Here is a 22344-nt window from a genome sequence, read left to right as displayed (position 1 = left end):
AGATTGCATAATTTATTTGACAATGATGTCAATCTTTTATACAACTTTATATTTAAAGTAGTCAACAATGTCACATTGCTCAATTCATTTAGCAATGATATCAACCTTCTCCACCACTTTATATTTAATGTAGTCAAAGATATGACATTGCCAATTTATTTGGTAATAATGTCAATCTTCTATACCACTTTTTATCTAAAATAGTCAAAGATGTGAGATTGCCTAATTTATTTGGAAATGATATCAAGCTTGAGTACCTTCTTATATCAAATTGAGACAAATATGTGAGATTGTTTAATTCATTTGGTAAAGATGTCAATCTTTTTAATTATTTTATATCTAAAGTAGTCTAAGATGTAAGGTTTTTCAATTCAATTGGCAATGATTTCAAGCTTGAGCACTCCCTCATATCTAAGATAGTCAAAGATGTGACGTTGTTCAATTCATTTGGCAATGATGTTAAACTTGAGTACAAAGATGTGCATAAAGTAGTGAAAGATGTGAAGTTGCCCATTTTATTTAGTAACAATGTCAAGTTTGAGCACCCCTTCATATTTAGGATATTCAAAGATGTGAAGTTATCTAATTTATTTGGCAATGATGTCAACCTTGAATATTGCCTCATATTTAAGGTAGTCAAAGATATAAGGTTGTCTAATTCATTTGGCAATGGTATGAAGCTTGAGTATTTAGATATTTTTAAAGTGGTCAAATATGTAAGGTTGTTCAATTCATTTGATAATGATATCAAATTTGAATACCTATATTTATCTAAGATACTCAAAGATATAAGATTATCTAATTCATTTGGAAATGTTATTAAGTTTGAATACCTATATTTATTTAAAATAGTCAAAGATTTAAAATTATCCAATTTATTTGGCAATGATGTCAAGCTTGAATATTGCCTCATATCTAAGATAGTCAAAGATATAAGGTTGCCCAATTCATTTGGCAAAGATATCAAACTTGAATACTCCTTCATATCTAAGGTAGTCAAAGATGTGAGGTTATACAATTTATTTGGCAATGATATCAAGCTTAAGTATCCATATATATCTAAGATAGTCAAGTATATAAGATTATCTAATTTATTTGGCAATGATGTCAACCTTCTCTACTACCTCATATTTTAGGTATTCAAAGATATGAGGTTGCCTATTTTATTTGGCAATGATGTTTAGAATGAGCACCTAAATATTTTTAATATTATCAAATATATGAAATTGTCTAAGTTATTTAGAAATGATGTCAAATTTTTACATTATTTTATATCTAAAGTAGCCAAAGATATGAGATTGCCCAATTAATTTGGCAATGATGTCAACTTTGAGCACCTTCTTATATCAAATTATGACAAACATGTGAGATTATCTAATTTATTTGCCATGATGTGAAGCTTGAGCATTGCCTTATATCTAAGATAGTCAAAGATGTAAAGTTCTCCAATACATTTGGAAATAATATTAAGCTTGAGTACTAAGATATTTTTAAAGTAAAAAAGATGATAGGTTGCTCAATTAATTTGGCAATAATGTCAAGTTTAAGTACCCATACGTATCAAAGGTAGTCATAGATATGCAGTTGCTCATTTTATTTATCAATAATGTCAAGCTTGAGCATTTTGTTATATATAAGGTAGTTAATGATGCAAGGTTGTTTATTTCATTTGGCAATAATATGAAGTTTGAATATTTTTTTATATCTAAAGTAGTCATTGATGTGAGATTGTCTAATTCCTTTGGCAATGAAATCAAGCTTGGAAATGATCTTAAATTCTTTGAATATCTTATCTACTTAAATAACATGCCTAAACTTCTCAAACCATCTCTTGATTTAATATTATAATTATTATAGATTAACAATCAAAGTGATGAATAATATATACTTTTTATTTCACTTAACTTCTTTTCATTTATATTATTGTAACACAATCCATGAATCTATGACATAACATGATTCAAAAATACCACAAGATTAAAATCTTTGTATTAGAAGTCAACTTTATATATATAATTTTTAATACAATACAACTAATTCAACTAAGAAATTTGCATCAACATGTACTTCTAACACATAATAATGCCTAAACAATACAAATTACATTATATCTCCAATCTTCAATGTTTTATTCTTTCCTATCTTATAAGTTTAATATACACCATTTAAATGATAGTCAAGTCTATTATCTTTTCACTAATTCCATCTAATACCTCTTCATTCATATTTCATATTTGTATCTCTTTGTATTCTATTTTCATTACAACAATCTTTCTATCCATGTCTCATAGTTGATCATGCATTTTCATAACTCCATCTTTATCTATTTTTATCAATAATTGAAGAATCAATATATTTATTATATATTCCACATCATCTTTCATTTTTTTTTCTTCTATGTTGGATCATATTTACAATTTAGTTTCTATCAACATGCCTTGAAGATATACATTATTATTTTAAAAATAACAAATTTCTAAAATTACTTTCTTTCCTTCAATTCTCAAGTTATCAAAACTTACTTTCAATATATTCCAAAGCTTGTGGTCACTATTCTTTTCATCTCCATCCAACTCTCTTCTCCTCTTCAACCTTTGAAAAGCTTACTTCCAACATTTTAACTTCTTCTTCTTTCTTAAATATGCACCTATAACTTTCAAGCTCAATGATAGGCCATTGCATGCTTTTACAATCTTTTTGCTAACTTCAACAAGTTCATCATGCAACTTGTCTTTGGATCCACAAGAATGAGTAATAACCAACCTCCAACTTATTTTTATATTAAGTTCTTCAATACTTACTTTATTAACTTTAATACCACAATGCTCCATAACTTTTTAATTTTGAGTTGTTACAATTAATGTATTGCCACTCATACCAAATAAATCATCCATAGCCACAACATCTTCAATTTGACTTTGGTTCTTTACATTGTCAATGATTATGATAACTTTATTTTTTGTTAATTTAATCTTGTCTATTCCACCTATTTCAATAAGATACAATGCTTTTACTTTACTTGTACATAAGCTTGATATTTGCAATAAGTAATGCTTTCTACCAATTACTTCTTCCTCATCTATATTAACTTATAATAAGAAATTAAATTAAATATTAGTATAAAGAATAAAATAAATATATATAGAATATATACTAAATTCTAATATAGGTCTTAAAATTAACACTCCTATTATGACATCTAACCATCATAACTTCATATAATTTTATGTATAAATAAAAATTCTAATTAATCAAAATACTTCAACACATTCTTACTTCATTTAATAGAATTAGATTTGGAACAAGCACTTTATTGGATGTTTGTTGTAATTCTATATTTTCATGACTTTTATTCTTTGATGCATCATAATATGGTATTTTTGCCATAAAATCTCCACTCATAATCTTTTTTTTCAACACTTTCAATCTTTTACAAATTTTTGCAAACTTTGGTGGATGCAATGGATTTAAGTTCCAACACTCTTCAATAAGCTCCATCAATTCATCACAATTTGAAGGTAATTCTGGTCTCTTACTTTTTTCTAATCTTTCCAATATCTCATCTTTCCTACAATCATCAAATGGATTTCTTTTAGAAAAAATCTTACAATATACTATTACAAATGAAAACACATCTACATCAAAAGAGTACATTATCATTATTTTATATTTATTCTTTAATACCTCAAGGACTATATAAGCTAGACTACCATAAATATAATTATTCTTTGTAGCCTTTGGATTGCTATCAACTCCAATCTTACATATTCCAAAATCAACCACTTTCACAATGGTATGTTGTATAATCTTATTTATCACTTTTTTCCACAATACTCACCAAAATATTGTCAAGCTTCAAACTATGATGTGCAATGTACATATCATGTAAGTGACACATTTTTCTTATAATTTGATATATGATATGAATCAAATATGTGTGAGATACTACTCTTTTTATTTTTAATATATCTCTTAGATTTATTTCTATCAATTCCATTCTCAAATATATATGATTATTTTTTATTTTACATGAAGAACATCCATTATTTTTACTTCCAATACTTATTATTTTAAAATAGTACGATATCAAGTTGAAATGACTTAGATTTGTTAGGATGCTTGTCTCTTTGACGAATGATTTAACATGCAAACTTTCCATCTTTTTGGTTTTATACAAAAGTCTAAACTACTTTGGTTTATATACTTCTCCATAGGATCCATTATCTATAAGTTCTACATAATCAACACTTATTTTATTTGATGAGACTTTCAATTCATGCAATTTTCTACCTTCTATATAATGCATGTCTTTCAACCATTGTAATATAAGCTTTGCCAATTTATAATTTTGAAAAAAATATATATATATATATATATATTTGAAAGAGTCAATCTATCATATAAATATCTTTTATCACATTCTACTTTATCATTGGTTGCAACATCAAAATTACTAAATACTTTGTCTTCACATCTTGAGAGAGACCACCAATAACCATATATGTGCATAAGATCCGGCTTGCTTGTTCCTTTTCATCTTATCGATATCCACCTTAAAGTTCCTATTGTCTTGCAAGAACTTAAAATAGAGGATACATGATCTTTCTTATAAAATTAACATGCAAGTTACTACGGAAGGCTGCATGATCAATTTCATCTTACATGATCAATGATTATATAAAAGCTTATGCTTCTTCACTCCATCTGTGTACCACCTTTTTTCTTGTCATAATTCATAACCATGTGGTCTCTTCTACATTGACTTATATATTTAATAATACCATTATAAAAATAATTTAAATATTTAAATTCCTAAAAAAGTAAAAGACCTCATTTCTTTTAATTTCACCTAAGTTACTTGGTCAAAACATACTTTTCATACAAAGAAAAAATATTATTATAATAATTATTTATAATTTTTTTTTTTTTAACTTAATAATATTATTTCTAAAACTTTTTTAAACTATAGAAGCACAAGAAATATTAGTAATTTTTTTCCATAAGTTTATATACAATGAAAAACGATTGAGTAGAAAATATATTATTACATGATCACAACACTAATAATTAGTTCATGAAATGATGAATGAACTTTCTTGTTTTAATACTGTATGAAATTATTATCATTATTATTATTATTATTATTAGATTAAAAAATCTACTTGAAGTTCTTAAACTTCACAATTATATTCAATGCATTTCTTCATACTTGAATATTTTTTTAATTCAAGAATATAAAATTTATAGCACAAAGGCTTATAAATTGGATAATGCTTTTTGATATGACATTGAACTTTTTATTTTAAAAATAGCCCTTAGCTACGTTAATAATTTTAATGATCCAAAAATTCATAGAATATGTATTGTTGTTTCTTTTCTATCAAACACTTGGTACAAAATGTTACTTCTTTCTTTCAAAAAAAAATACTTTGGATTAATCTAAATGACCTTTTGAAGATTTTATTGGTATTATAAATATATGTGCTTCTAACAAACATCAAAAAATATATAAAATATGACTTAATTTAGTAGATAAGCTATCTTCTAACACTCTTTATATCATTGGTAGAGATTGGAATATGGAAAAGAATGCCATGTTTTAGTCATAGTCTACAACCTAATAAGTTGTATATAAAAAAGACTATTATTACAAGGTAAAGATAACACTTGAAAACTATTCTTTTTCTTCCTTTCTTTCTTTTTTTTTCTTTTTTTTTTTTTTTTTGTTTTGTTTTGTTTGCTTGTCTTCACCTTTATACATTATTTTTTTTTAAATCTTCTTAAGATATAAAATATAAAATTATTTAAATTTTTATTAGAAATTTGTTTTATTAGTACAAACTGATTATTATGAGATTAAATCTATGAATATTTTTTAAAAAGAAACAATATGGTCTTTACAAAGACATAGATATTTTTTTATACAAAAAATGAGAATTTTATAAGATTTTATAATTATTTTTATAAAGAATAACTTTATTTGAAATCAAAATATAATGTTAAAATTTAATGTCAATTGCAATATGATCATTTACATCTTTAAGTTAATCCTTAAGATTTCAACTCCAATTCAACCAATTTATAGACTAAAAACAAGAAGATAAAAGAATTAGAGCTTTAATTTGGTTAAAAAAATTTGGTGATAGTAATGAAAAGGATTTTGTTTTTAAGTAGTTAAAGTACAATATTTGAAATATTTTTTTACAAAATTATAAAATTTATAAAAGATATGATGAAAAATATTATAAGAACTTAAGAATATTTCTTTCAATTTTTTTTTCATGAATATATATATATATATTAGAAAATATTAAAATAATCCAAAATTTTCTTAAATTGATATACTTATCTAAACCATCATTGCATCCCATGTTCTTAGCTCTACTCTTCACTCTTAACTCCTATTTCAACCTCTTCTCATTGTTCTCAATTATTATCTCTATTCTTAGTCCTTGTCTCAACTCTCTCTCTCTATTTCCAATCCTCGTCCCCTGCCTTAAGTAATTGTTATTGTCATTGTCTCTCTAACTTCTATTTTTGATCTTTGATTCAAATTTCACTTGGAAACACCAACTAAGAATGCAAAACATGTTACCACACTTTGCACTTTAATAAAATTGCTCTATATTATAACTTAATCATAAAAAAACAAGAGCATAAAAAAAGAAAATCATTCAAAGTATGGACCATGCATTGAAGAGTATTTTGTACAAAGGCTCTAAGATATCAAAACTAGTCTCATTAAAGTAATTCTTTAGACTTTGATTAAACAAACCATAATATGATTTCTTTATCTGATATATTTGTCCAAAGTTTCTTATACACAACATTCCAATAATTGCATGATCCTTCTTTGGTCCTCCTTCCCTCAAAGCTTCTTTTAAAGGAACAATATCTTATTCCAAAGAATTTATCATCCACAACATTAAACATTTTTCAATGCCATGTATATTATAATTATAATTATGAACATAATGAATAATGACTATGGTGTTGTTAAAAGCATCATGAATATACACCTTGGGCTCTTCATACAAAATGATAATCATCTAAAGTTTTAAAAATTATAAATAAATACAATGATGTATATTGAATTTTTAATCACAAATCATGTATGTTCTCAATTCAATTATGTGTTTTACAATGAATTTCAAAAAGCTTATCTTCAATTATTTCTCTCAAACCTATGCAATAAAAGTTGATTGATTTCTAAACCGCTCTACAACTTAACATATTTTCAAGCATTATTTAGAATTGGAGGTGCAATTCAATTATAAATATTTTTTTATTTAAGAAATTTTACGTAGCTTTTATACCTAAACATAAGGTCACCCATGAAAAAAACTTTATGAATAATTTTAATATAATATTTACATGTTCCATCTTAAGCTATTTCTTGTATATGCTAATCTTATAACTATAAAAATGCTTGTCTTAAACTAAGTGTTATATGCCAAAGCTACATTATTTCATCTTTTTTTTTTTTTTTTTGTTGGCAATCAAGTCTATCAAAGAACTAATATGATGAAAATATCTTCTTGTTGAAGATTTGATTTTTTTAATTAAAGTTTTTAAAAGGATTTTGATGTCAATAACAACCTCAAGCTGGACTCCTCCCTAATAGAAACAATTGTTTGGAATATGTGTTGTTTCTTTTGAAGAAGACTTGTTAGAGAGATGTCAAAAAGAGTTTTTGACAACGTCAAAGTTCAAAACCTTCTCCAACTCACACTTTCATTTGATGAATTAACATTGTGGTGACCTCAAAGCTTTGATTGGATAAATTTCTAATACTTGCCACCCTTTAGTTTACTAGCATTTACTTTGCATTCACAACCTCTACTTTTAGCCGCCTTCTTCTTGCTATCAAGACCATCTTGCAAGTCTTGCGCATCTTTATAGTAGTAGAATTGGATCAAAAAAATAAAATAAAATAAAAAGGCGAGGGATGATGATAACAATTATTATTCAAGATGGAAGATGGGAGATAAAGGACATAGGATTGAGGATAAGGAGAGAGGATGGAGATTGGAAACAAAGAGGAGAGAACAATGGTTAGGAATAGGAGATGCAATGATGTTTTAGATAAGTAGATCAATTTAGTAAAAGCGTGGATAATTTTAATATTTTTTTATATAATATATATATAGTAATAATATAATAAAAACCAACAAAAGAGAGTAGAATTTTAAAAGGTCTTTTTTTGCCTTTGTAATAGTATTCTATACAAAATTATTAATAAAATAAATAAAAAATTATCTTCTTATTTTTTTATTTCAATAAGTTTAAAGTAACTATTGGTGAAATGGCAAATATATATATATATATATATTTATATATATATATATAGACTTGATAGTCTTGGAATTAAAAAATAAATAAATATTTTGGCATATTGTTAATAAAGATTCTATTGCAATGGTTAATCAAGAATTAGTTAAAGGTTACTTCTTTCAAATTGTTATTAAAAGCCATATTACAAATTTGTATATAGAAGATGATGGAACCAAGTCATAAAATTGGTGTTCTATTATTCTTCTTAATACCTCTTATATAATTTATACTAAGATTATTCAAAATCATCTTCAATTTGTACTAGTCGAAGTAATGCATCGAGACTAAATGATCTTTTTTTTCCTTAGAATATTATTTGAATAATGTGCTAGTCACGTAAAAAACTAGAAGATGGACAAAAAAATTTAATCAGCTACTCTTTCTTTTGAAAATTTATTTTTCAAAAATTTAAAATAAAGTCTCTTGGAAATTCTTATTTCAATCAATAAAAATATTTGGATTTTATGCCCAATTTTTTCATATGATTGAACTAATTTTTGAAGGTGCAAGTACAATAGTAAATTTTAATGATTCATTAAAATGAATTCTAATTAAAAGAGGTAAAAATAAGGATGTCTATTGACTCTTAACCTCTTTATATTAATTGATAAATTTTTCAATATAGTCATTTAAAACTGAGTCAATAAATACAAATTTTATGGCATCAATATTCTATGGAGCTTTGACCAATAAGTCATATGTCAAAACTCTGATAATTCTACTATCACCATGAGAAAAATAGAAAAAAAAAAAAACAAATTTTGATAAAAAAATCATCAAACAATTAAATTTGACCTCTAGCTTAGAAAGTAATTAGACATATTTTCCACATATAAACAATTTAAAAACTGCCAAATCTAAGTGGACTAATGACTTTGGATGGACATGGACTAGTCCAACAATATTAGCTAGTTATTAGGCATTTTTTTCACCTAGTCCTACATATCCAATTTTTTATTAATAGAATGGCAAGTAAGCTTTATTTTTGGTGTTATATTAAAATCAATGTAATTGGTAGGATTATTATAATAAATAGAATCTTACTACCAAATTTTACAACTTTTTGTAGAAATTTAGGTGTATTTTCCAAAAGAAATCTACGAAATAAAAGCTATGGTGAGAAACTTCTTTTCAATAAAAATTCTTTGTGAGCTTAATTCAAAGTAACCTAGTCAATATGTTGAAAGACTTGTGCCAAAGATAGATTTGATATACCTGAACAAGAAGACATCCAAAAGGTCAAATTCTGACATATAATTTTAGAAAGTGTATTCTTTGAAATTACTTGCTTCAAATAGATATTAAATTGTTGAAAGTAGTTGCTGCAACATCTTCATGCGTTTTTTAAGGACAGTAGTTACAATCAGATATTTGGCTGTTTACTGATTCTTACGCCCATGGATTCACTTCCAATTATGTTCGTCTGCATAGTTTGTTCCTAACTGAATTCATTTCACGACAGAAAGGTGATTACAACACAGAACTCCGCATAGAATTAATACAACATATATCTGTACGAATATAACCTGTGAACACCAAGTCATTACAACAGACGTGTATATGCATAAATATATATGTATATATGCGCAGAAACAACATTGCAGTCTACATGAAACATCCAAAAGTAATTCGTATTTACGAAGGCGTCTTACAGAATCGATGACATGATAAGTAGATGTATTCAAGGCATTTCCAGACATTTGAGACAAATGGATACATTAAGATAGACCTACAATGCGCTTTTCTCAATGAGGTCATCAAATATTTCCGTAGAAAATTTTGTTCCGCTGTTGGTACTAATCGACTAAGTATTTAGTTCCAAATCAATACCTCAGCTGACCAATCCCGCCTCCCCACATGCATTCAGTGTCTATGTCTTCTCATGAAAACTGATCCTAGGAGATTGCAACATCGCAATATATGAAACAGTATTTTTGACGTTGAGATGTGAACCAAAAGCCCAAAACTTCATGCAGAACATTCAGGTAGAAAATCCAGACGGTACAGAAGCAACCATCAGTTCAAACTGCTGAAGACCAAAAGATAAACCAGCAGTTCAGAAGCACAGCAACGCGATGCGAGACAAGCAAGTATACAGGCACGTAGCTCTCAGAGGAAATTGCACCACTAAAAACTTCAGTTTACATTGCCGTATCTGAACGGATAACGCACAACCATCCAAAACAGAAGCTTATGTGTTGGTAGCCCTAGTGTAAATCTGTTGGTTAGCATGAGCGGCAACTAGTCTGATGGTGCCCTTTGCCATCAACTCCTTGATGGCCTTCCTTGCCAAAGATCCAGTGATCTGCATTCAAGAATTGACATCCTTTAATAATCCTTCAAGGCACACACATGCGCAGGCTTAACTCATAGGGCTACATAATCTAACATCGATAACATTCTCATGCATATAATTTCCATTCCGTAGTAATCTATTGAACAGGTCCAGCAGAAAGTAGCTCACAGGTAACTTAAGTCGGGAAGCTAATAAACATTCAACGTTTTGTCCAGTAATAGTTTCAAAGTAAGAAATCACGTGATGATTGCAATGCTAACAAAAGATCCAAGACTCAGTTCACAAACGCAATTGTGAACATGCTAGCGATTCGTGTCACACAACCTGAAATTCCTCAGACCTATTCAAACACAAACCCGCACGGGAGAAGGTACCGCGCAGCCTCAACAGAAGATTGCACAGAATTGAACCATAAACTTACACGAAGGCGGTCAGACAACACGGAGGGGGTGACGAGCTTGAACTTGGGCACCTCCGACAGCAACTTATCGTAAGTGGCTTGGTCGAACAAGACCATGTTGTTGACCTTCTCCTTTTGCTTTCCCTTGCTCCACTTCTGCATGAGACAAAATCCAAACGACCATAAGAGAACGCACTGCACATTACCCGATACAACACACACACACACACACACACACGAAAAAAAAAAAAAAAAAAAAAAAAAAAAAAAGACCTCGCAAACCCTACCACAAACAAGTATGACACAGTACCTTTTTCTTCTGCTTGCCACCACCGCCGCTCTTGGCAGGCTTAGCTGCCTGCGGCGTTTCCTTCTTCTTGGGGGCCATGTCTGCGACGCGCGACGAAGGGAGCAGACACGAATCGAGAGCAAGGGGCGAAGAGGAATGGACAAAGAGGGAGGGAGAGTATCAGGGCGACAGAGTAAAAGGAACCCTCTCCACGGGGGCCAAACCCTAATTAGGTCACCGTCGCCCTCCCACGGGTCTCATCCTCGCCCGTGGACCAACCCGGCCCGATCTTTCGAAGCTTTTACTTTCCAGCGGCTCCTCCCTCTCCTATAATTTTGTGTGCTTAAAAACTTAACCTGTTCTAGGGTTTGATTAAATTATTCACATGTCCTATGAAGGCAACATGGTAATACGTCCTATTCATAAACATGATTCTAAAAAAAAATATGTACTTTATCAACCGTCTTAGGTATAATTTTTTTTTTCTTTCATTTTAAATACAAACTTCTAGTGACTGCCACCAAACACGTGTAATTCTTGCACCCATTTGAGCAGGAGATGATGAATAAACATCACATTTATTTCTTTCAATTAACTTCGAGTTGGGTTTACACAACTTAATCGATGGTGTTAGTTTACACTGAAGAGAATTGAACTTTTGGCTGCACAGTAGAGTTACACGATCAAAGCAAGTGTAAAATTGGTGGTAGATAATCATTGATGAAATTATGGGTTTCGTGAACAAGCATTGTGGCTCTCTGTAAGTAAATACACAAAATTGACATAATATCTTATTCTTAAAATCAATGTAGACCATTATTTATTTTGGCTCGTACTCCCTGGATCATAAATATACTTATTGTTGCATACATAAAAAACATTACAGTGTAAATTGAGGTCAAAAGATGATAGATTACTAGTTCCAAGGCACTTCCGTCGTATTTAAGAGAAAATCAAATCTTTCATGGATCAAAATCATATTTATTAAAATCATGATTGTCGAAGCTACTTCAATGAGAAAAGCCAGTGGCCACGGTTATGCTGCCAATCTTTCAAAACTCTGTCCTAATGTGCGTTCTCACAACTGAAATTAGTGCCTACGCGGAGAGAAAGGAATAAAAATGATCTCTAACTAATAATTAAATCCCTGTAACACATAAGGAAGCAGATATTTATTTAAAACAAAGAGAACCGTACCAACCATATCCGCTAGGGCTCGAAACTAAGGAGAGAATCTGGTAAGAAATGGCATTTCCAGTTCCCTCGTAAGGGGTTATTGGATTCCTCCCTTACTAGGAACGCTTTAATTTTAACATCTTTGTTGATAACGTCTTGAACTCCTAGCTTACGAAGTAAGCTTCAGCCATAACTTCTATGTTTTCTGAAAAGAAATTTTGTATGTCTGAAAGTACGGCTGTGGAGGTTGCCAATGGTTACCACAAAAAGCGCACTATGGACACTGAATAAACCTAGCTGTTTTACCTCTTCTTCTCGGTTCTATTCAAAGAAGAGAAGAATCCATCTCCTACGTTAAATTCCAAATTAAAGTATGCCCCTAATATGTCACATCTGAACACTCATACTGACAACAAGATGATCTCTATTTACTACAAACTACTGATGTGAGGTAATGGTACACCTATCTGAAAGGGTCCTCCAGGAGTTCACCTTGACGATTCAACTGCTGATAGCTGCTATCCTTTCATACACCTTTGCCAAAAACTATTGATCCTAATATCCTTGATTACAAACAATTTAATCAGGTAATCAAAGAGAATAAAAAACACAATATTTTCTTCATTTAGCAAAGCACAGCATCTAGCTATTCGCACAATACTACCAACCTAAAGTATTACTCGAAAAGTAGCTACAATCATGCAGCCGTCTGTAGCATTGCGATACTTCAAGTATGGAAGACTTCACAGATGTTGCCTGAGATTGTTTTAGCTCCAAAAAATCTAGTAATGAATCATGCTCCTGAAGCAGTGATCTTAGTCCAGAACAATCTTCCTCTCTTGCTATAAAGATGCAAGTTTCAGAAGACCAAAACCCAGCTCTTCTACGTCATTAAGGAGCCAATATTGTTAAAGACAGACAAAAAATAAAGTATACCTGCCAGAACACTTCAATACAAGTGAGAAGTCACATCTGTACATAACATACATTGAGGTTAGACATACCTGAACTTACCAGTCTACACCTTTGGGCAAAACCACCAAGTTGGCAGCTGTTCCGCTGATGTCTCTGCATCAAAGGTCAAAACCTGCTATCACATACTGCACAAAGTTACACAAGCAATGAGACTTGTGTAGACATGAGCAGTGACCACAGGCACCGACTCTTGTGGATACATGTGACAACCCAGACAGAGCTGTTCATTCCAAGACGGTCAAACTTTTCAAAAAAACAAAAACAAAAACAAAACCCGAAAAATAGAACTCAAAGAAATAATAAACCCCTAAAACATGGGCCCAATTTCTAAGTGAGAATCGATCATGGTCCTCGATCATCGAGGGCAGTGTATACATTGTGAACATGTTGATAATTTTCCAGAAAGTTCTACCGTCAGTTGAAGAAAGGGCCCGCTAAATAAAGGGATTAATTTCGAACTTCATCATCCAGAAAGACCGTTTGAAATATCTTCTGTGGTTCTTCAAACACTAGAGATAAGTTTAAGGCTGACCAATGTTAAGATGCGGAATAATCAGTCCAAGGTCAAGGGGAACAGGACTACAAGTTTATCCACACAAAACTTGTGCTGTAATGCTCAGAGTATGAGGTGGTAAAAGCTAGTCTAAACATCATTACAATTTGAAGTCTTCTTTTCTAGTACTAAATGAGGGTCGCATAAGTACATAAATGGCCAAACCATTCACAAAACTGGGACGCCACACACGCAGTCCATGTGGTCAAACCGTAGTGTCTTCAGACTGGCTCTATAAATAACAAGGGGTGACAAGGTTAAAAAAGAGGGGGAAGAATAATTCACGCAACTAAAGTGGCCATACTTCAAGCGCTATTGCTATCCTAACTAACATGCGGCACTACACCCAGGAAGAAGTCATTGTGTAGGAAGGCCGGTAAAATCAAACATGTGCAAGTAGGCCAAGATGGCATCTACATCCAAGTGGCAGGGCACAAGAAAGGCGCTAAAATACCTAAGCTGCGATATATCACAACAGAATGATCCCATGCAGTATCAAGGACGCCAATTCCTCCTAAGCAGGCTGAATCAAGGGAAGGGTCTGAGTAACACTTCATAGAGTGTGGGCACAGCTCGGCTCCTCTCCTCTCTCACTGGTATAGGTGGAGGCAGGCTTGGCTGGCAGGCTTCGACATGTAGTGTGGGTGGTGATGGTCTTTCAGGCTCCAGGATCATCCGCCAGGCTGCTATAATAGCATGACTGTTTTTAGGACCGGGAGAAAAGAAGGCACCACGGGTTGAATCAGCATCTCCCTAACTAACCAGGGTTGTCTATATCAGGAATTCGAGGACATTTGTTAAGCACCTGAATCAACGAGATGTTCAACGACTATACAGCACGTGTTTGCAAAAATCTCTCAACATTGCTAATAGAACCCACCCCTCTCAACATCTCTCAACATTTCAACAGGTCTTCGCTCCCGTCTTCAATTAAATTCTTTTTAGGACTTAATCATATCAGATGTAACCCAGGTCGGACTTTTCAGGGCACATCATACGAAACCATTAAATCGTCAAGTAGTTTACACACCTTACTGAGCCAAGTCAGGCGAGAGATACTTAAGAAGGAAGTATACCACCACCACCCATGGATGACTGCATGTAGGCTTGCACCAAACTCTGAGCAGCATGAGTTTGATCCTGCGTTCCAGAAAGTTCTAGCACCCGATCTTTTGCACCCTGTTCACTGTTGTGCAGTTTCACCTTCGCTCCAGAAATCTAAAGAACAGAATGCCATGTCATCAAAAGCGGAAATATCGAGAAATACCTCATTGCACGAAAAAATATCTCCACTGTGCTGTACATTGACAACTCCGCGCCAACGGAACTCCGAGCAGCACTGTAATAAGAAACAAGCAGAACTGAAGCGAATAATGAGATGGTCCATCACATGCAGGTGAAGAGTACAAACCTGCCGAATATGAGCGATGTTGCTGCCACCCTTGCCGATAACTGAACCGACAGAAATGTTAGGAATATGAACTTCGATGGTGGACATCGTACCTAGGCTTGTCCCGTGACTGCCTATAGCTCTGTTCCCGCCTCTGCGTTGTCATGATACCATAACACTGTCATTTAATCACTGATAATTCAGGGCCATGAGTACACTCAGCTGAACAGGCTTCAAATTATGGTTGTTTCTTCTTGTCGGGGATATAAAAATAAGGGTAGTTACCAAGCGGGTACTTTAAGGGGTGTGATAATTTAAGGCACTTTAGTTAAGCAGAAAGTGAAGGGTATACATATTGGCCTTGGATAACTTCAGGCTCCAGGTCTTAAGCATACCTACCCTCCAAAACCTCCTGCAAGTGGTTGGATCAAGTGCGAAGGGCCACCACCAAAGCCAGAGAGGCTACTCAATCCACCACCTCCCTGAGACGTTTCAGGAGTCAGAAATAGAGTGTTCCTCTAATCTTTAAAATAGAGCACATATTCACAAATTCAATGTTTAAGGTCTGCTCTCATGAACTATTCAAATCCAAGGCCTAAAAGCCCTTGATTTAAAAAGATCAGATATGATGCCCTGCTTGTTCAATGCGAGGCTTAAGGCCCATGTGCCAGCTAGGTATACTCCCATTTCACTTGTTTTCTGTTCATAGAATGGAGGAAAGCACAACCAGAGGTGTGCCTGGAAGTATGACTAGTGACTGGACTTATGGTATTGAGTTCAGGCGCACTTGGTTTTATAAATTGTTATCCTCCCTCCAGAGCAGAGCAGGGTAAATTCAGATTAGTAAAGTGGTTCTAAATATCTCAACTAAATTGCTTCAGATCAATATCACAATACAAAATTCAACTCACCCCGATGCCCCACGCTTCTGGAGGAGAAGCGAGACTTCCAAAGCCAGAAGACGAATGAATCGCTCCCGAGATACTCATCCCAGGTAATGAGAAAACGCCTCCACGCGTCGACCTAGATTCCATCCTACTACCAAAGTCGTACGAGCTGCTGTAACTTTCTCTTGACATGCTTAGAGGAGGCATTGAATGTCCAAAATCGCGACCTCCACCACCGCCTCTCCCTGTCTCGCTTCCACTTTCTCTGAACGCGTTGTTGCGCAACCTGCTGATAACTTGAAAAAGTGCTTCCCGTGCCACGGTTGTATCACCCACGATCTGCATTTCATAAACATCAATATGATTTTCTCGTTTCTTTCGATGACCGAAGCGACTACGTCTCACATTCGCCAAAGCGCTGATATAATTAAAATAGTAACACTCATGACAGATATAATCTATTTTAAAATCTCTGCTTAACTTAGGCAAGAAGCGGCTGTGGAAGTATTCTAAAAGTATATTGATATGACCACATAAACACAAGTGCATAAATTTACTTCAATCAATCAGGAATCACACATCCTTGCCGACGAAATCTAAATATGCATTACTTTCGGCAGCGTGTCAGATGGAAGCCTCTAGCGCGACACATCACATGCAATGCACGAGTACATGAATGCGGATCCTACAATACCTGCACAAGCTCGTCAGTATCTAGAGCACAACGAGGCAGAGTATCTTTCGGAAGAACGCGAATATTAGCCCGTGTGGCTCTCCGCATATCCTCGATGATGCTTCCTCCCTTGCCTAGTAAACATCCGATTTGGTTGGTGGGCACAAGAAGCCTAGTAGTAATTATTCCATCCTTGTCTCCCCCCATCTCAGCGGTAATCCTACTCTGCACCTGAATCATAGCCTCGAGTGCAGGAGAGAAAGAGTCCCCCGGAAGCTGCGGCGCAGGTTCCAAAATTAAGTAGAATAAAAGACAAGATCTAGTGAGCCGTATTCAAACTTCAACGAGGCGTGTATGTGAGTCTTTTTTCTTTTTCTGTTTCTATTTCGTTTTAAAAATACGTCAAAGATAATCTCAAAGTGCTTCATCAAATACCAATCAATCTCAAAAGAGCACTGTCATTTAACAACCTCGTCAGAATATATCAAACCTTCATCAGATAGGAAAATTAATCATTTGTCCAATTTATTTAAGCAATGTGAAACTAAAACATGAGAAACATATTTGATTCAGAATCCACCACTAAAGGCAAGGCTTGAACCGAGTGATATGCAGTAATCACAACAGGTTGTACCTCAAGGGCTGATACGATGATAACACGTTCATCAGAACCAGGAACTGCATTAGCAATCTTAATGCGGGCCCCCGTATCCTTGCGCAAGTTGTGTATGATGCTACCACCCTTCCCGATAACGCTGCCAATCTTGTCACTAGGACAAAGAAGACGAAACACAAGCTCATTCTCCCCGGAATCGCGTCCCTCCTTGCTGCGCCTGTTATCTTGTCGGTCCAAAGACAAGTTCCCGCTGCTGATGGTCCAACTGCGTCCTTCCAGCGGTTCTGGTCCAAGTCCGAAAACATGCCCAGTTCCCTTACTGCGATAGGAATCTTTAGCTAAGTAGTCAGTAACTGGTACAAAGGCTGGAGCAGGAGCAGCATAGGACTGTGGTCGATCTCGAGGAGGATTCTCTTGTAATCGAGCGGAAATGAAAAGCAAAGCTTTCTTCAGAGTAGAAACATCTCCAGAAACCTGTAATAACATGCACACCTTGATTACTTTTAACCACTCGACCAGATAGATACTGCCTGCATTGAAGAAGAAAACAATGGAATTCAGCATGATTCCAAATCATGCAACGCTATGCTTTTACGGAACGCAAAACAGAGCCATGGTAAAGTACAATAACTAGCTGGTCTAAGCTATTAAACGTGCGTCAATAAAAGTGCAAACTCACCTGAACAAGCTCGTCCGTCGGAAGGGCACAGCCGGGAAGCTGGTCTTTAGGAAGAACACGAATCTGAGCACCAGTGGTTTGTCGCATCTGCTCTATGATCTTGCCTCCCTTTCCAAGCAGACATCCAATTTGATTGTTGGGAACAAGCAGCCGTGTGACAACCTGTTGACTAGGCTCTTCCTCCTGATCAGACCCATCGATCCCTGAAGTCTCAACATCCGCAATTATGCGAGCATGGACCTTGAACAGAGCTTCTTGAGCAGGTGTCAGCTCCTCACTATCTCTCTGAGCGGAATCTCTTTCAGTATCTTTCTTGTCCCCCTCCTTCCCCCCATCTCTCTCTCTTGATCGACCATCCCGTCCTCTGACACCAGACCGCGACTCTCTGCCACTCCCATCCTTCCCTCGCCCTCTGTCGTTTCCTCGATCTGTAGAAGAGATAAGAATGACTCTCTCATCCACTCCAGGTATGGCATCTGCAATTTTGATTTTGGCACCAGATTCTTGGCGTAACGTTTTGATAATACTTCCTCCTTTGCCGATAACGCTACCGATCTTCGGAGCAGGACACAAAATGCGAAAGACTACATCATCGGCCAAATTAGCAGCCACCATAGGCAATGGAAGGTCGCGAGATACGAATTGACCACCACCTAGTTCCCGGCTGCTGTAACTCCCTTCATTCCGTCGCTTTTGCCTACCGTTTCGGTCTGGGAAATCCCCATCATACAGCGGATGAGGCCGCTTTCCATTGTAACCCCTGTCCATTCTGGCTGTGTTCCCAAACCAAACGAAAATTCTAATACTGCTGTTTCAAAAAATATGAACACCTCCTGTCCTCGCAAAACACACCGATAATGATTTCAATAACGACAAATAAAACCTTCCAGTCTTTTGTAGAAACAGGAGCTGCACAAAAGGCAGAAGACTTTTCAAACAAGCTAAGACAGAGAAGAACTACGCACACAGAACCTTCTATCCAGTAAAGAACTGAAAAAAACAAAAAAAACGAGCAAACGAACAAACACTTCTCGGAACTGACAAGTTTTAGTGCCAACTAGTCCGAAACGAAGGCCAAGACTAGATCATTAAAATAACGCAAGGGATAAAATTTAAGCCCTTGAACTACTACCCTAAACCTTAAATCCGTATCATCAACTCATCACACCCATTCAGTAGCCACCATGGCCATTTAAAACCGCGATTTCATAAAGACCAAAACCTCGCCATGTCGCTACGCAAGACACACTCAAGCCAAAACTAAGAACTATGAGCAGAAAACACTGCTAAGCCGCACCTCACCGCACTGTATCACACCGTAGCCAGCGCGAAAAAGAAGGAAATAACAAAAACAAAACAAATGTACTCTTGGAAGTAAAGAATAATATTTCTTAAAAAATAGAATAAAAATAGAAGAGTGTAGCCACAACACCGAAACAATTTCAAAACGTTCTCGCGAACCTTGCCATCGGCAGCGCTCGATAAGAAAAACAACAACCGTGACCAGAAACAACAAAAGACTAATCTACCCCTCATGAATTCGTCGAAAACTTCGCACACCGAACTCCGACTTTCGCACTGCGAATTACCGGGGGAAAAAAAAAAAAAAAAAAAAAACGTACAATTCGAAAAAGCAACTAAGGCCAAAATCCAACTAAGCCCTAATAAAAGCCGAGAAACTTCCAACTCCTCAAACGCCAAAACCTCAAGCAGTCCCCCGAAATATACATTCATTTATTTATTTATTTGCGTTAAGTGCGTAAAAAAAACACACCACAAAAGCACGAATGAATCACGAGTACCGCTTACAATATTACGAAACCCTAAGGCTTCTTCAATATTCGATATCGCGGAGCCCTGGTCATGAGCGAAGGCAATGCAATGCTAAGCCCCCAGGGTTTGTCCACAAGCGCGTGGAAGCCTTCGGTAGAAAGAGGAAAGGGACGGGGAAGGGGGAGGGGGAGAGTTCGTTATTAGTCCGTTAACAGTTGGTTACAAAAACTGGACAGAATGAAACAATATAAGAACCTCCTCCTCTGGCTCTCGCTTGCTTGCTCGCTCGCATTCTCGGTGCGAAGAAAACGAAGGAGCGGGGCAAGACTGAGTAAGGGCGGAGTAGCGGAGGAGGGAGGCACCGGGGGAGCGGGAGTGGGGAGTGATGCGGTCACCGGGTTCGCTTCTGGACGAGGAGCCCCAGCTCCCGAATTAGGGCTGAGCCCACGGTGACCGCCTGCGCCCGTGGCCCTTCTTGTCATGGGGGAGCTCCTGGGTCCCCAAGACCCTCCCTCGGTGATTGGCCCCAGTCCACGAGCCAATTTGTGGTAAATGAAGGCATTGATTTAATTTAGTGTTTCTGTAATTCACACACGCATATTCCAATGTGAGTGTGTGTATGTTTATGTCTGTTTATTTATTTTTAATAAATATATGTAGAGAGATGAATATTCATAAAAGCATTTGTGTGATTATTTATGATATGTGCTAATTATGTGCAAAGTACTCTTGTTAAGTAAAAAGAAAGGGAACATAGCGACGTACATATATTGTGCTAAAAGAAATATAGGAAACAAAAATAGTAGTTAAATGCATGGAATTGTTGAAGTACGTCATTCAGTAAAAAAGTCTGAGTTGTTTATTTTTAGCAGAACATGATTTCTAAATCAAATCATTTTCTGATTAGCCATTTTTGGATATATTTTTTTTAGTGTACTATGGTGGAATTAATAATTCTGTGGTTATCAATACAAAGTTTGTCTACAAGTTTTAATACTCAAATCGTATAATTGAAATTTGTGTTTTGTTTAATTACAACCAAGAAGAAAAAATAATTATAGATTGAAAAGGTAAGAGGAACTTATCAGTACATATGTTGTACAAGTAATAGGAAAAATAAGTATGTAACATTAATAATGTCACATCAATGTGTGCAATGATGAAAGTTTTGAAAAATAAAATTCATAATTTTGGATGTTACAGCAAAACTCCCAAAGAAGTTAAAAAAACATACAAACGCTATGGAATTTAATAAGATATTGTTACTAATACTAATTCCGTTGACATTTTATCATCAAACAGAAAAATTTGTAAATAAATGCATTTGGTGTAATAAGTCATTGTGACTAATATTTTAATTATTAGATTCTTTAAAAGTCTACAAAATTAAGGTGGTAAATTTTAGAGATAGAAAATCGAATTCCTTGTATTGATACCTTGTTGGATGTCAATTTTGACAATAATCAAAATAAAGGAAATTATAATACTTTTGAGTATACAAGAGATATGTAACATATATGTGCAAAATTTAATAATTATTGCAAGAAAATTTATGTCTTTGTTGCATATAATTTGCGTTAGTCAGAAATTGAACAAATTAAATGATCACCTTTAGGGCTTACAATACTTGCCATATATGTTTTGTCGATGTGATGAATACTACTATGAACGGTCAATACTTCCTATTTATAAAAAAAACACAGATTTTTAATAAAATCTATTCAGCTTGTTGCAAATGTCTAGTTGATATTTTATTAGCCTAATCCAAACTGCAACTTCATTTTAATTGTTTTCAAAATTCCATTTTAGCATGTTGAATTTTCCTCATGAAAGTTGCTTTGAAAAATACAATCAATTTACTTTGCACTTCTAAAGCACTAAAAATATATATATATATATATATATATATCCCTTACTCCATTGTACATCCCTAATTACACCTGTTTTCAAATTTGGATTGAACAATTAAATCAAACTTCCTGAAACCGTGATGATTTTTTTCGCTGGAATGAAATGAATTAAAATAATAACATGACCGTTTGTAAATGGCTGTAAATCCAATCTGTGTAGTTTCCTTCCTATCAAAGGTAGTTTCAGAGGATCTAGCTAGTTTTTTTTAGCTTCCAAAACTTTCGCTAAAAACAGATGAGCTCATTATCCTTTCATAAGAACCACGAATTTTAATGGATTTGGTGCGTAACTGCGGATGTTGTATATATTTCTTCTGCCGGATCTGGTCCTGCTTTGCTGGGATATCAGAGCAGAGCAGGAGGTCCTGTTTGTCTATGGATTTTTTCACCGAT

At 34.2% G+C, this 22344-nt stretch overlaps 2 protein-coding genes across 21 annotated transcripts; both read right to left on the bottom strand.

Moving 5' to 3' along the window:
- Positions 1–10427: 10427 nt before the first annotated feature.
- LOC112291861 (small ribosomal subunit protein eS25w) lies at positions 10428–11475 on the bottom strand. The gene is made up of 3 exons (XM_024539790.2): positions 11341–11475; positions 11052–11186; positions 10428–10639 (listed from the first exon to the last, which is right to left on the bottom strand). The coding sequence occupies exons 1-3, from the start codon at positions 11416–11418 to the stop codon at positions 10526–10528; spliced, it is 327 nt and encodes a 108-aa protein (XP_024395558.1). The 5' UTR covers positions 11419–11475; the 3' UTR covers positions 10428–10525.
- LOC112291860 (RNA-binding KH domain-containing protein RCF3) lies at positions 11342–20418 on the bottom strand. 20 transcript variants are annotated; one of them, XR_016506327.1, is made up of 11 exons: positions 20078–20334; positions 18269–19101; positions 17608–18063; positions 16995–17249; positions 16325–16639; positions 15813–15895; positions 15435–15567; positions 15054–15241; positions 14478–14723; positions 12237–13595; positions 11342–11981 (listed from the first exon to the last, which is right to left on the bottom strand). XR_016506327.1 is itself a non-coding variant. In XM_024539788.3 (9 exons), exons 2-8 carry the CDS (start codon positions 19034–19036, stop codon positions 15083–15085), a joined length of 2169 nt encoding a protein of 722 aa, XP_024395556.1. In that variant the 5' UTR covers positions 19037–19101; positions 20078–20335; the 3' UTR covers positions 11342–13595; positions 15054–15082. The 20 variants fall into 20 exon arrangements, 10 of the variants coding, with proteins under 10 accessions (XP_024395556.1, XP_090111934.1, XP_024395557.1 ...); XR_002972546.3 differs by having other exon boundaries at positions 11342–13595; XR_016506328.1 differs by having other exon boundaries at positions 11342–13582.
- Between the last annotated feature and the right edge of the window lie 1926 nt (positions 20419–22344).

The sequence above is a fragment of the Physcomitrium patens genome, chromosome 14, assembly GCF_059467195.1.
Source record: "Physcomitrium patens ecotype Gransden chromosome 14, ASM5946719v1, whole genome shotgun sequence".
NCBI classification, from domain to species: Eukaryota; Viridiplantae; Streptophyta; class Bryopsida; order Funariales; family Funariaceae; genus Physcomitrium; species Physcomitrium patens.
Note: the sequence above shows the minus strand (reverse complement) of the source record. Positions and strands in the feature narration are given on the sequence as shown.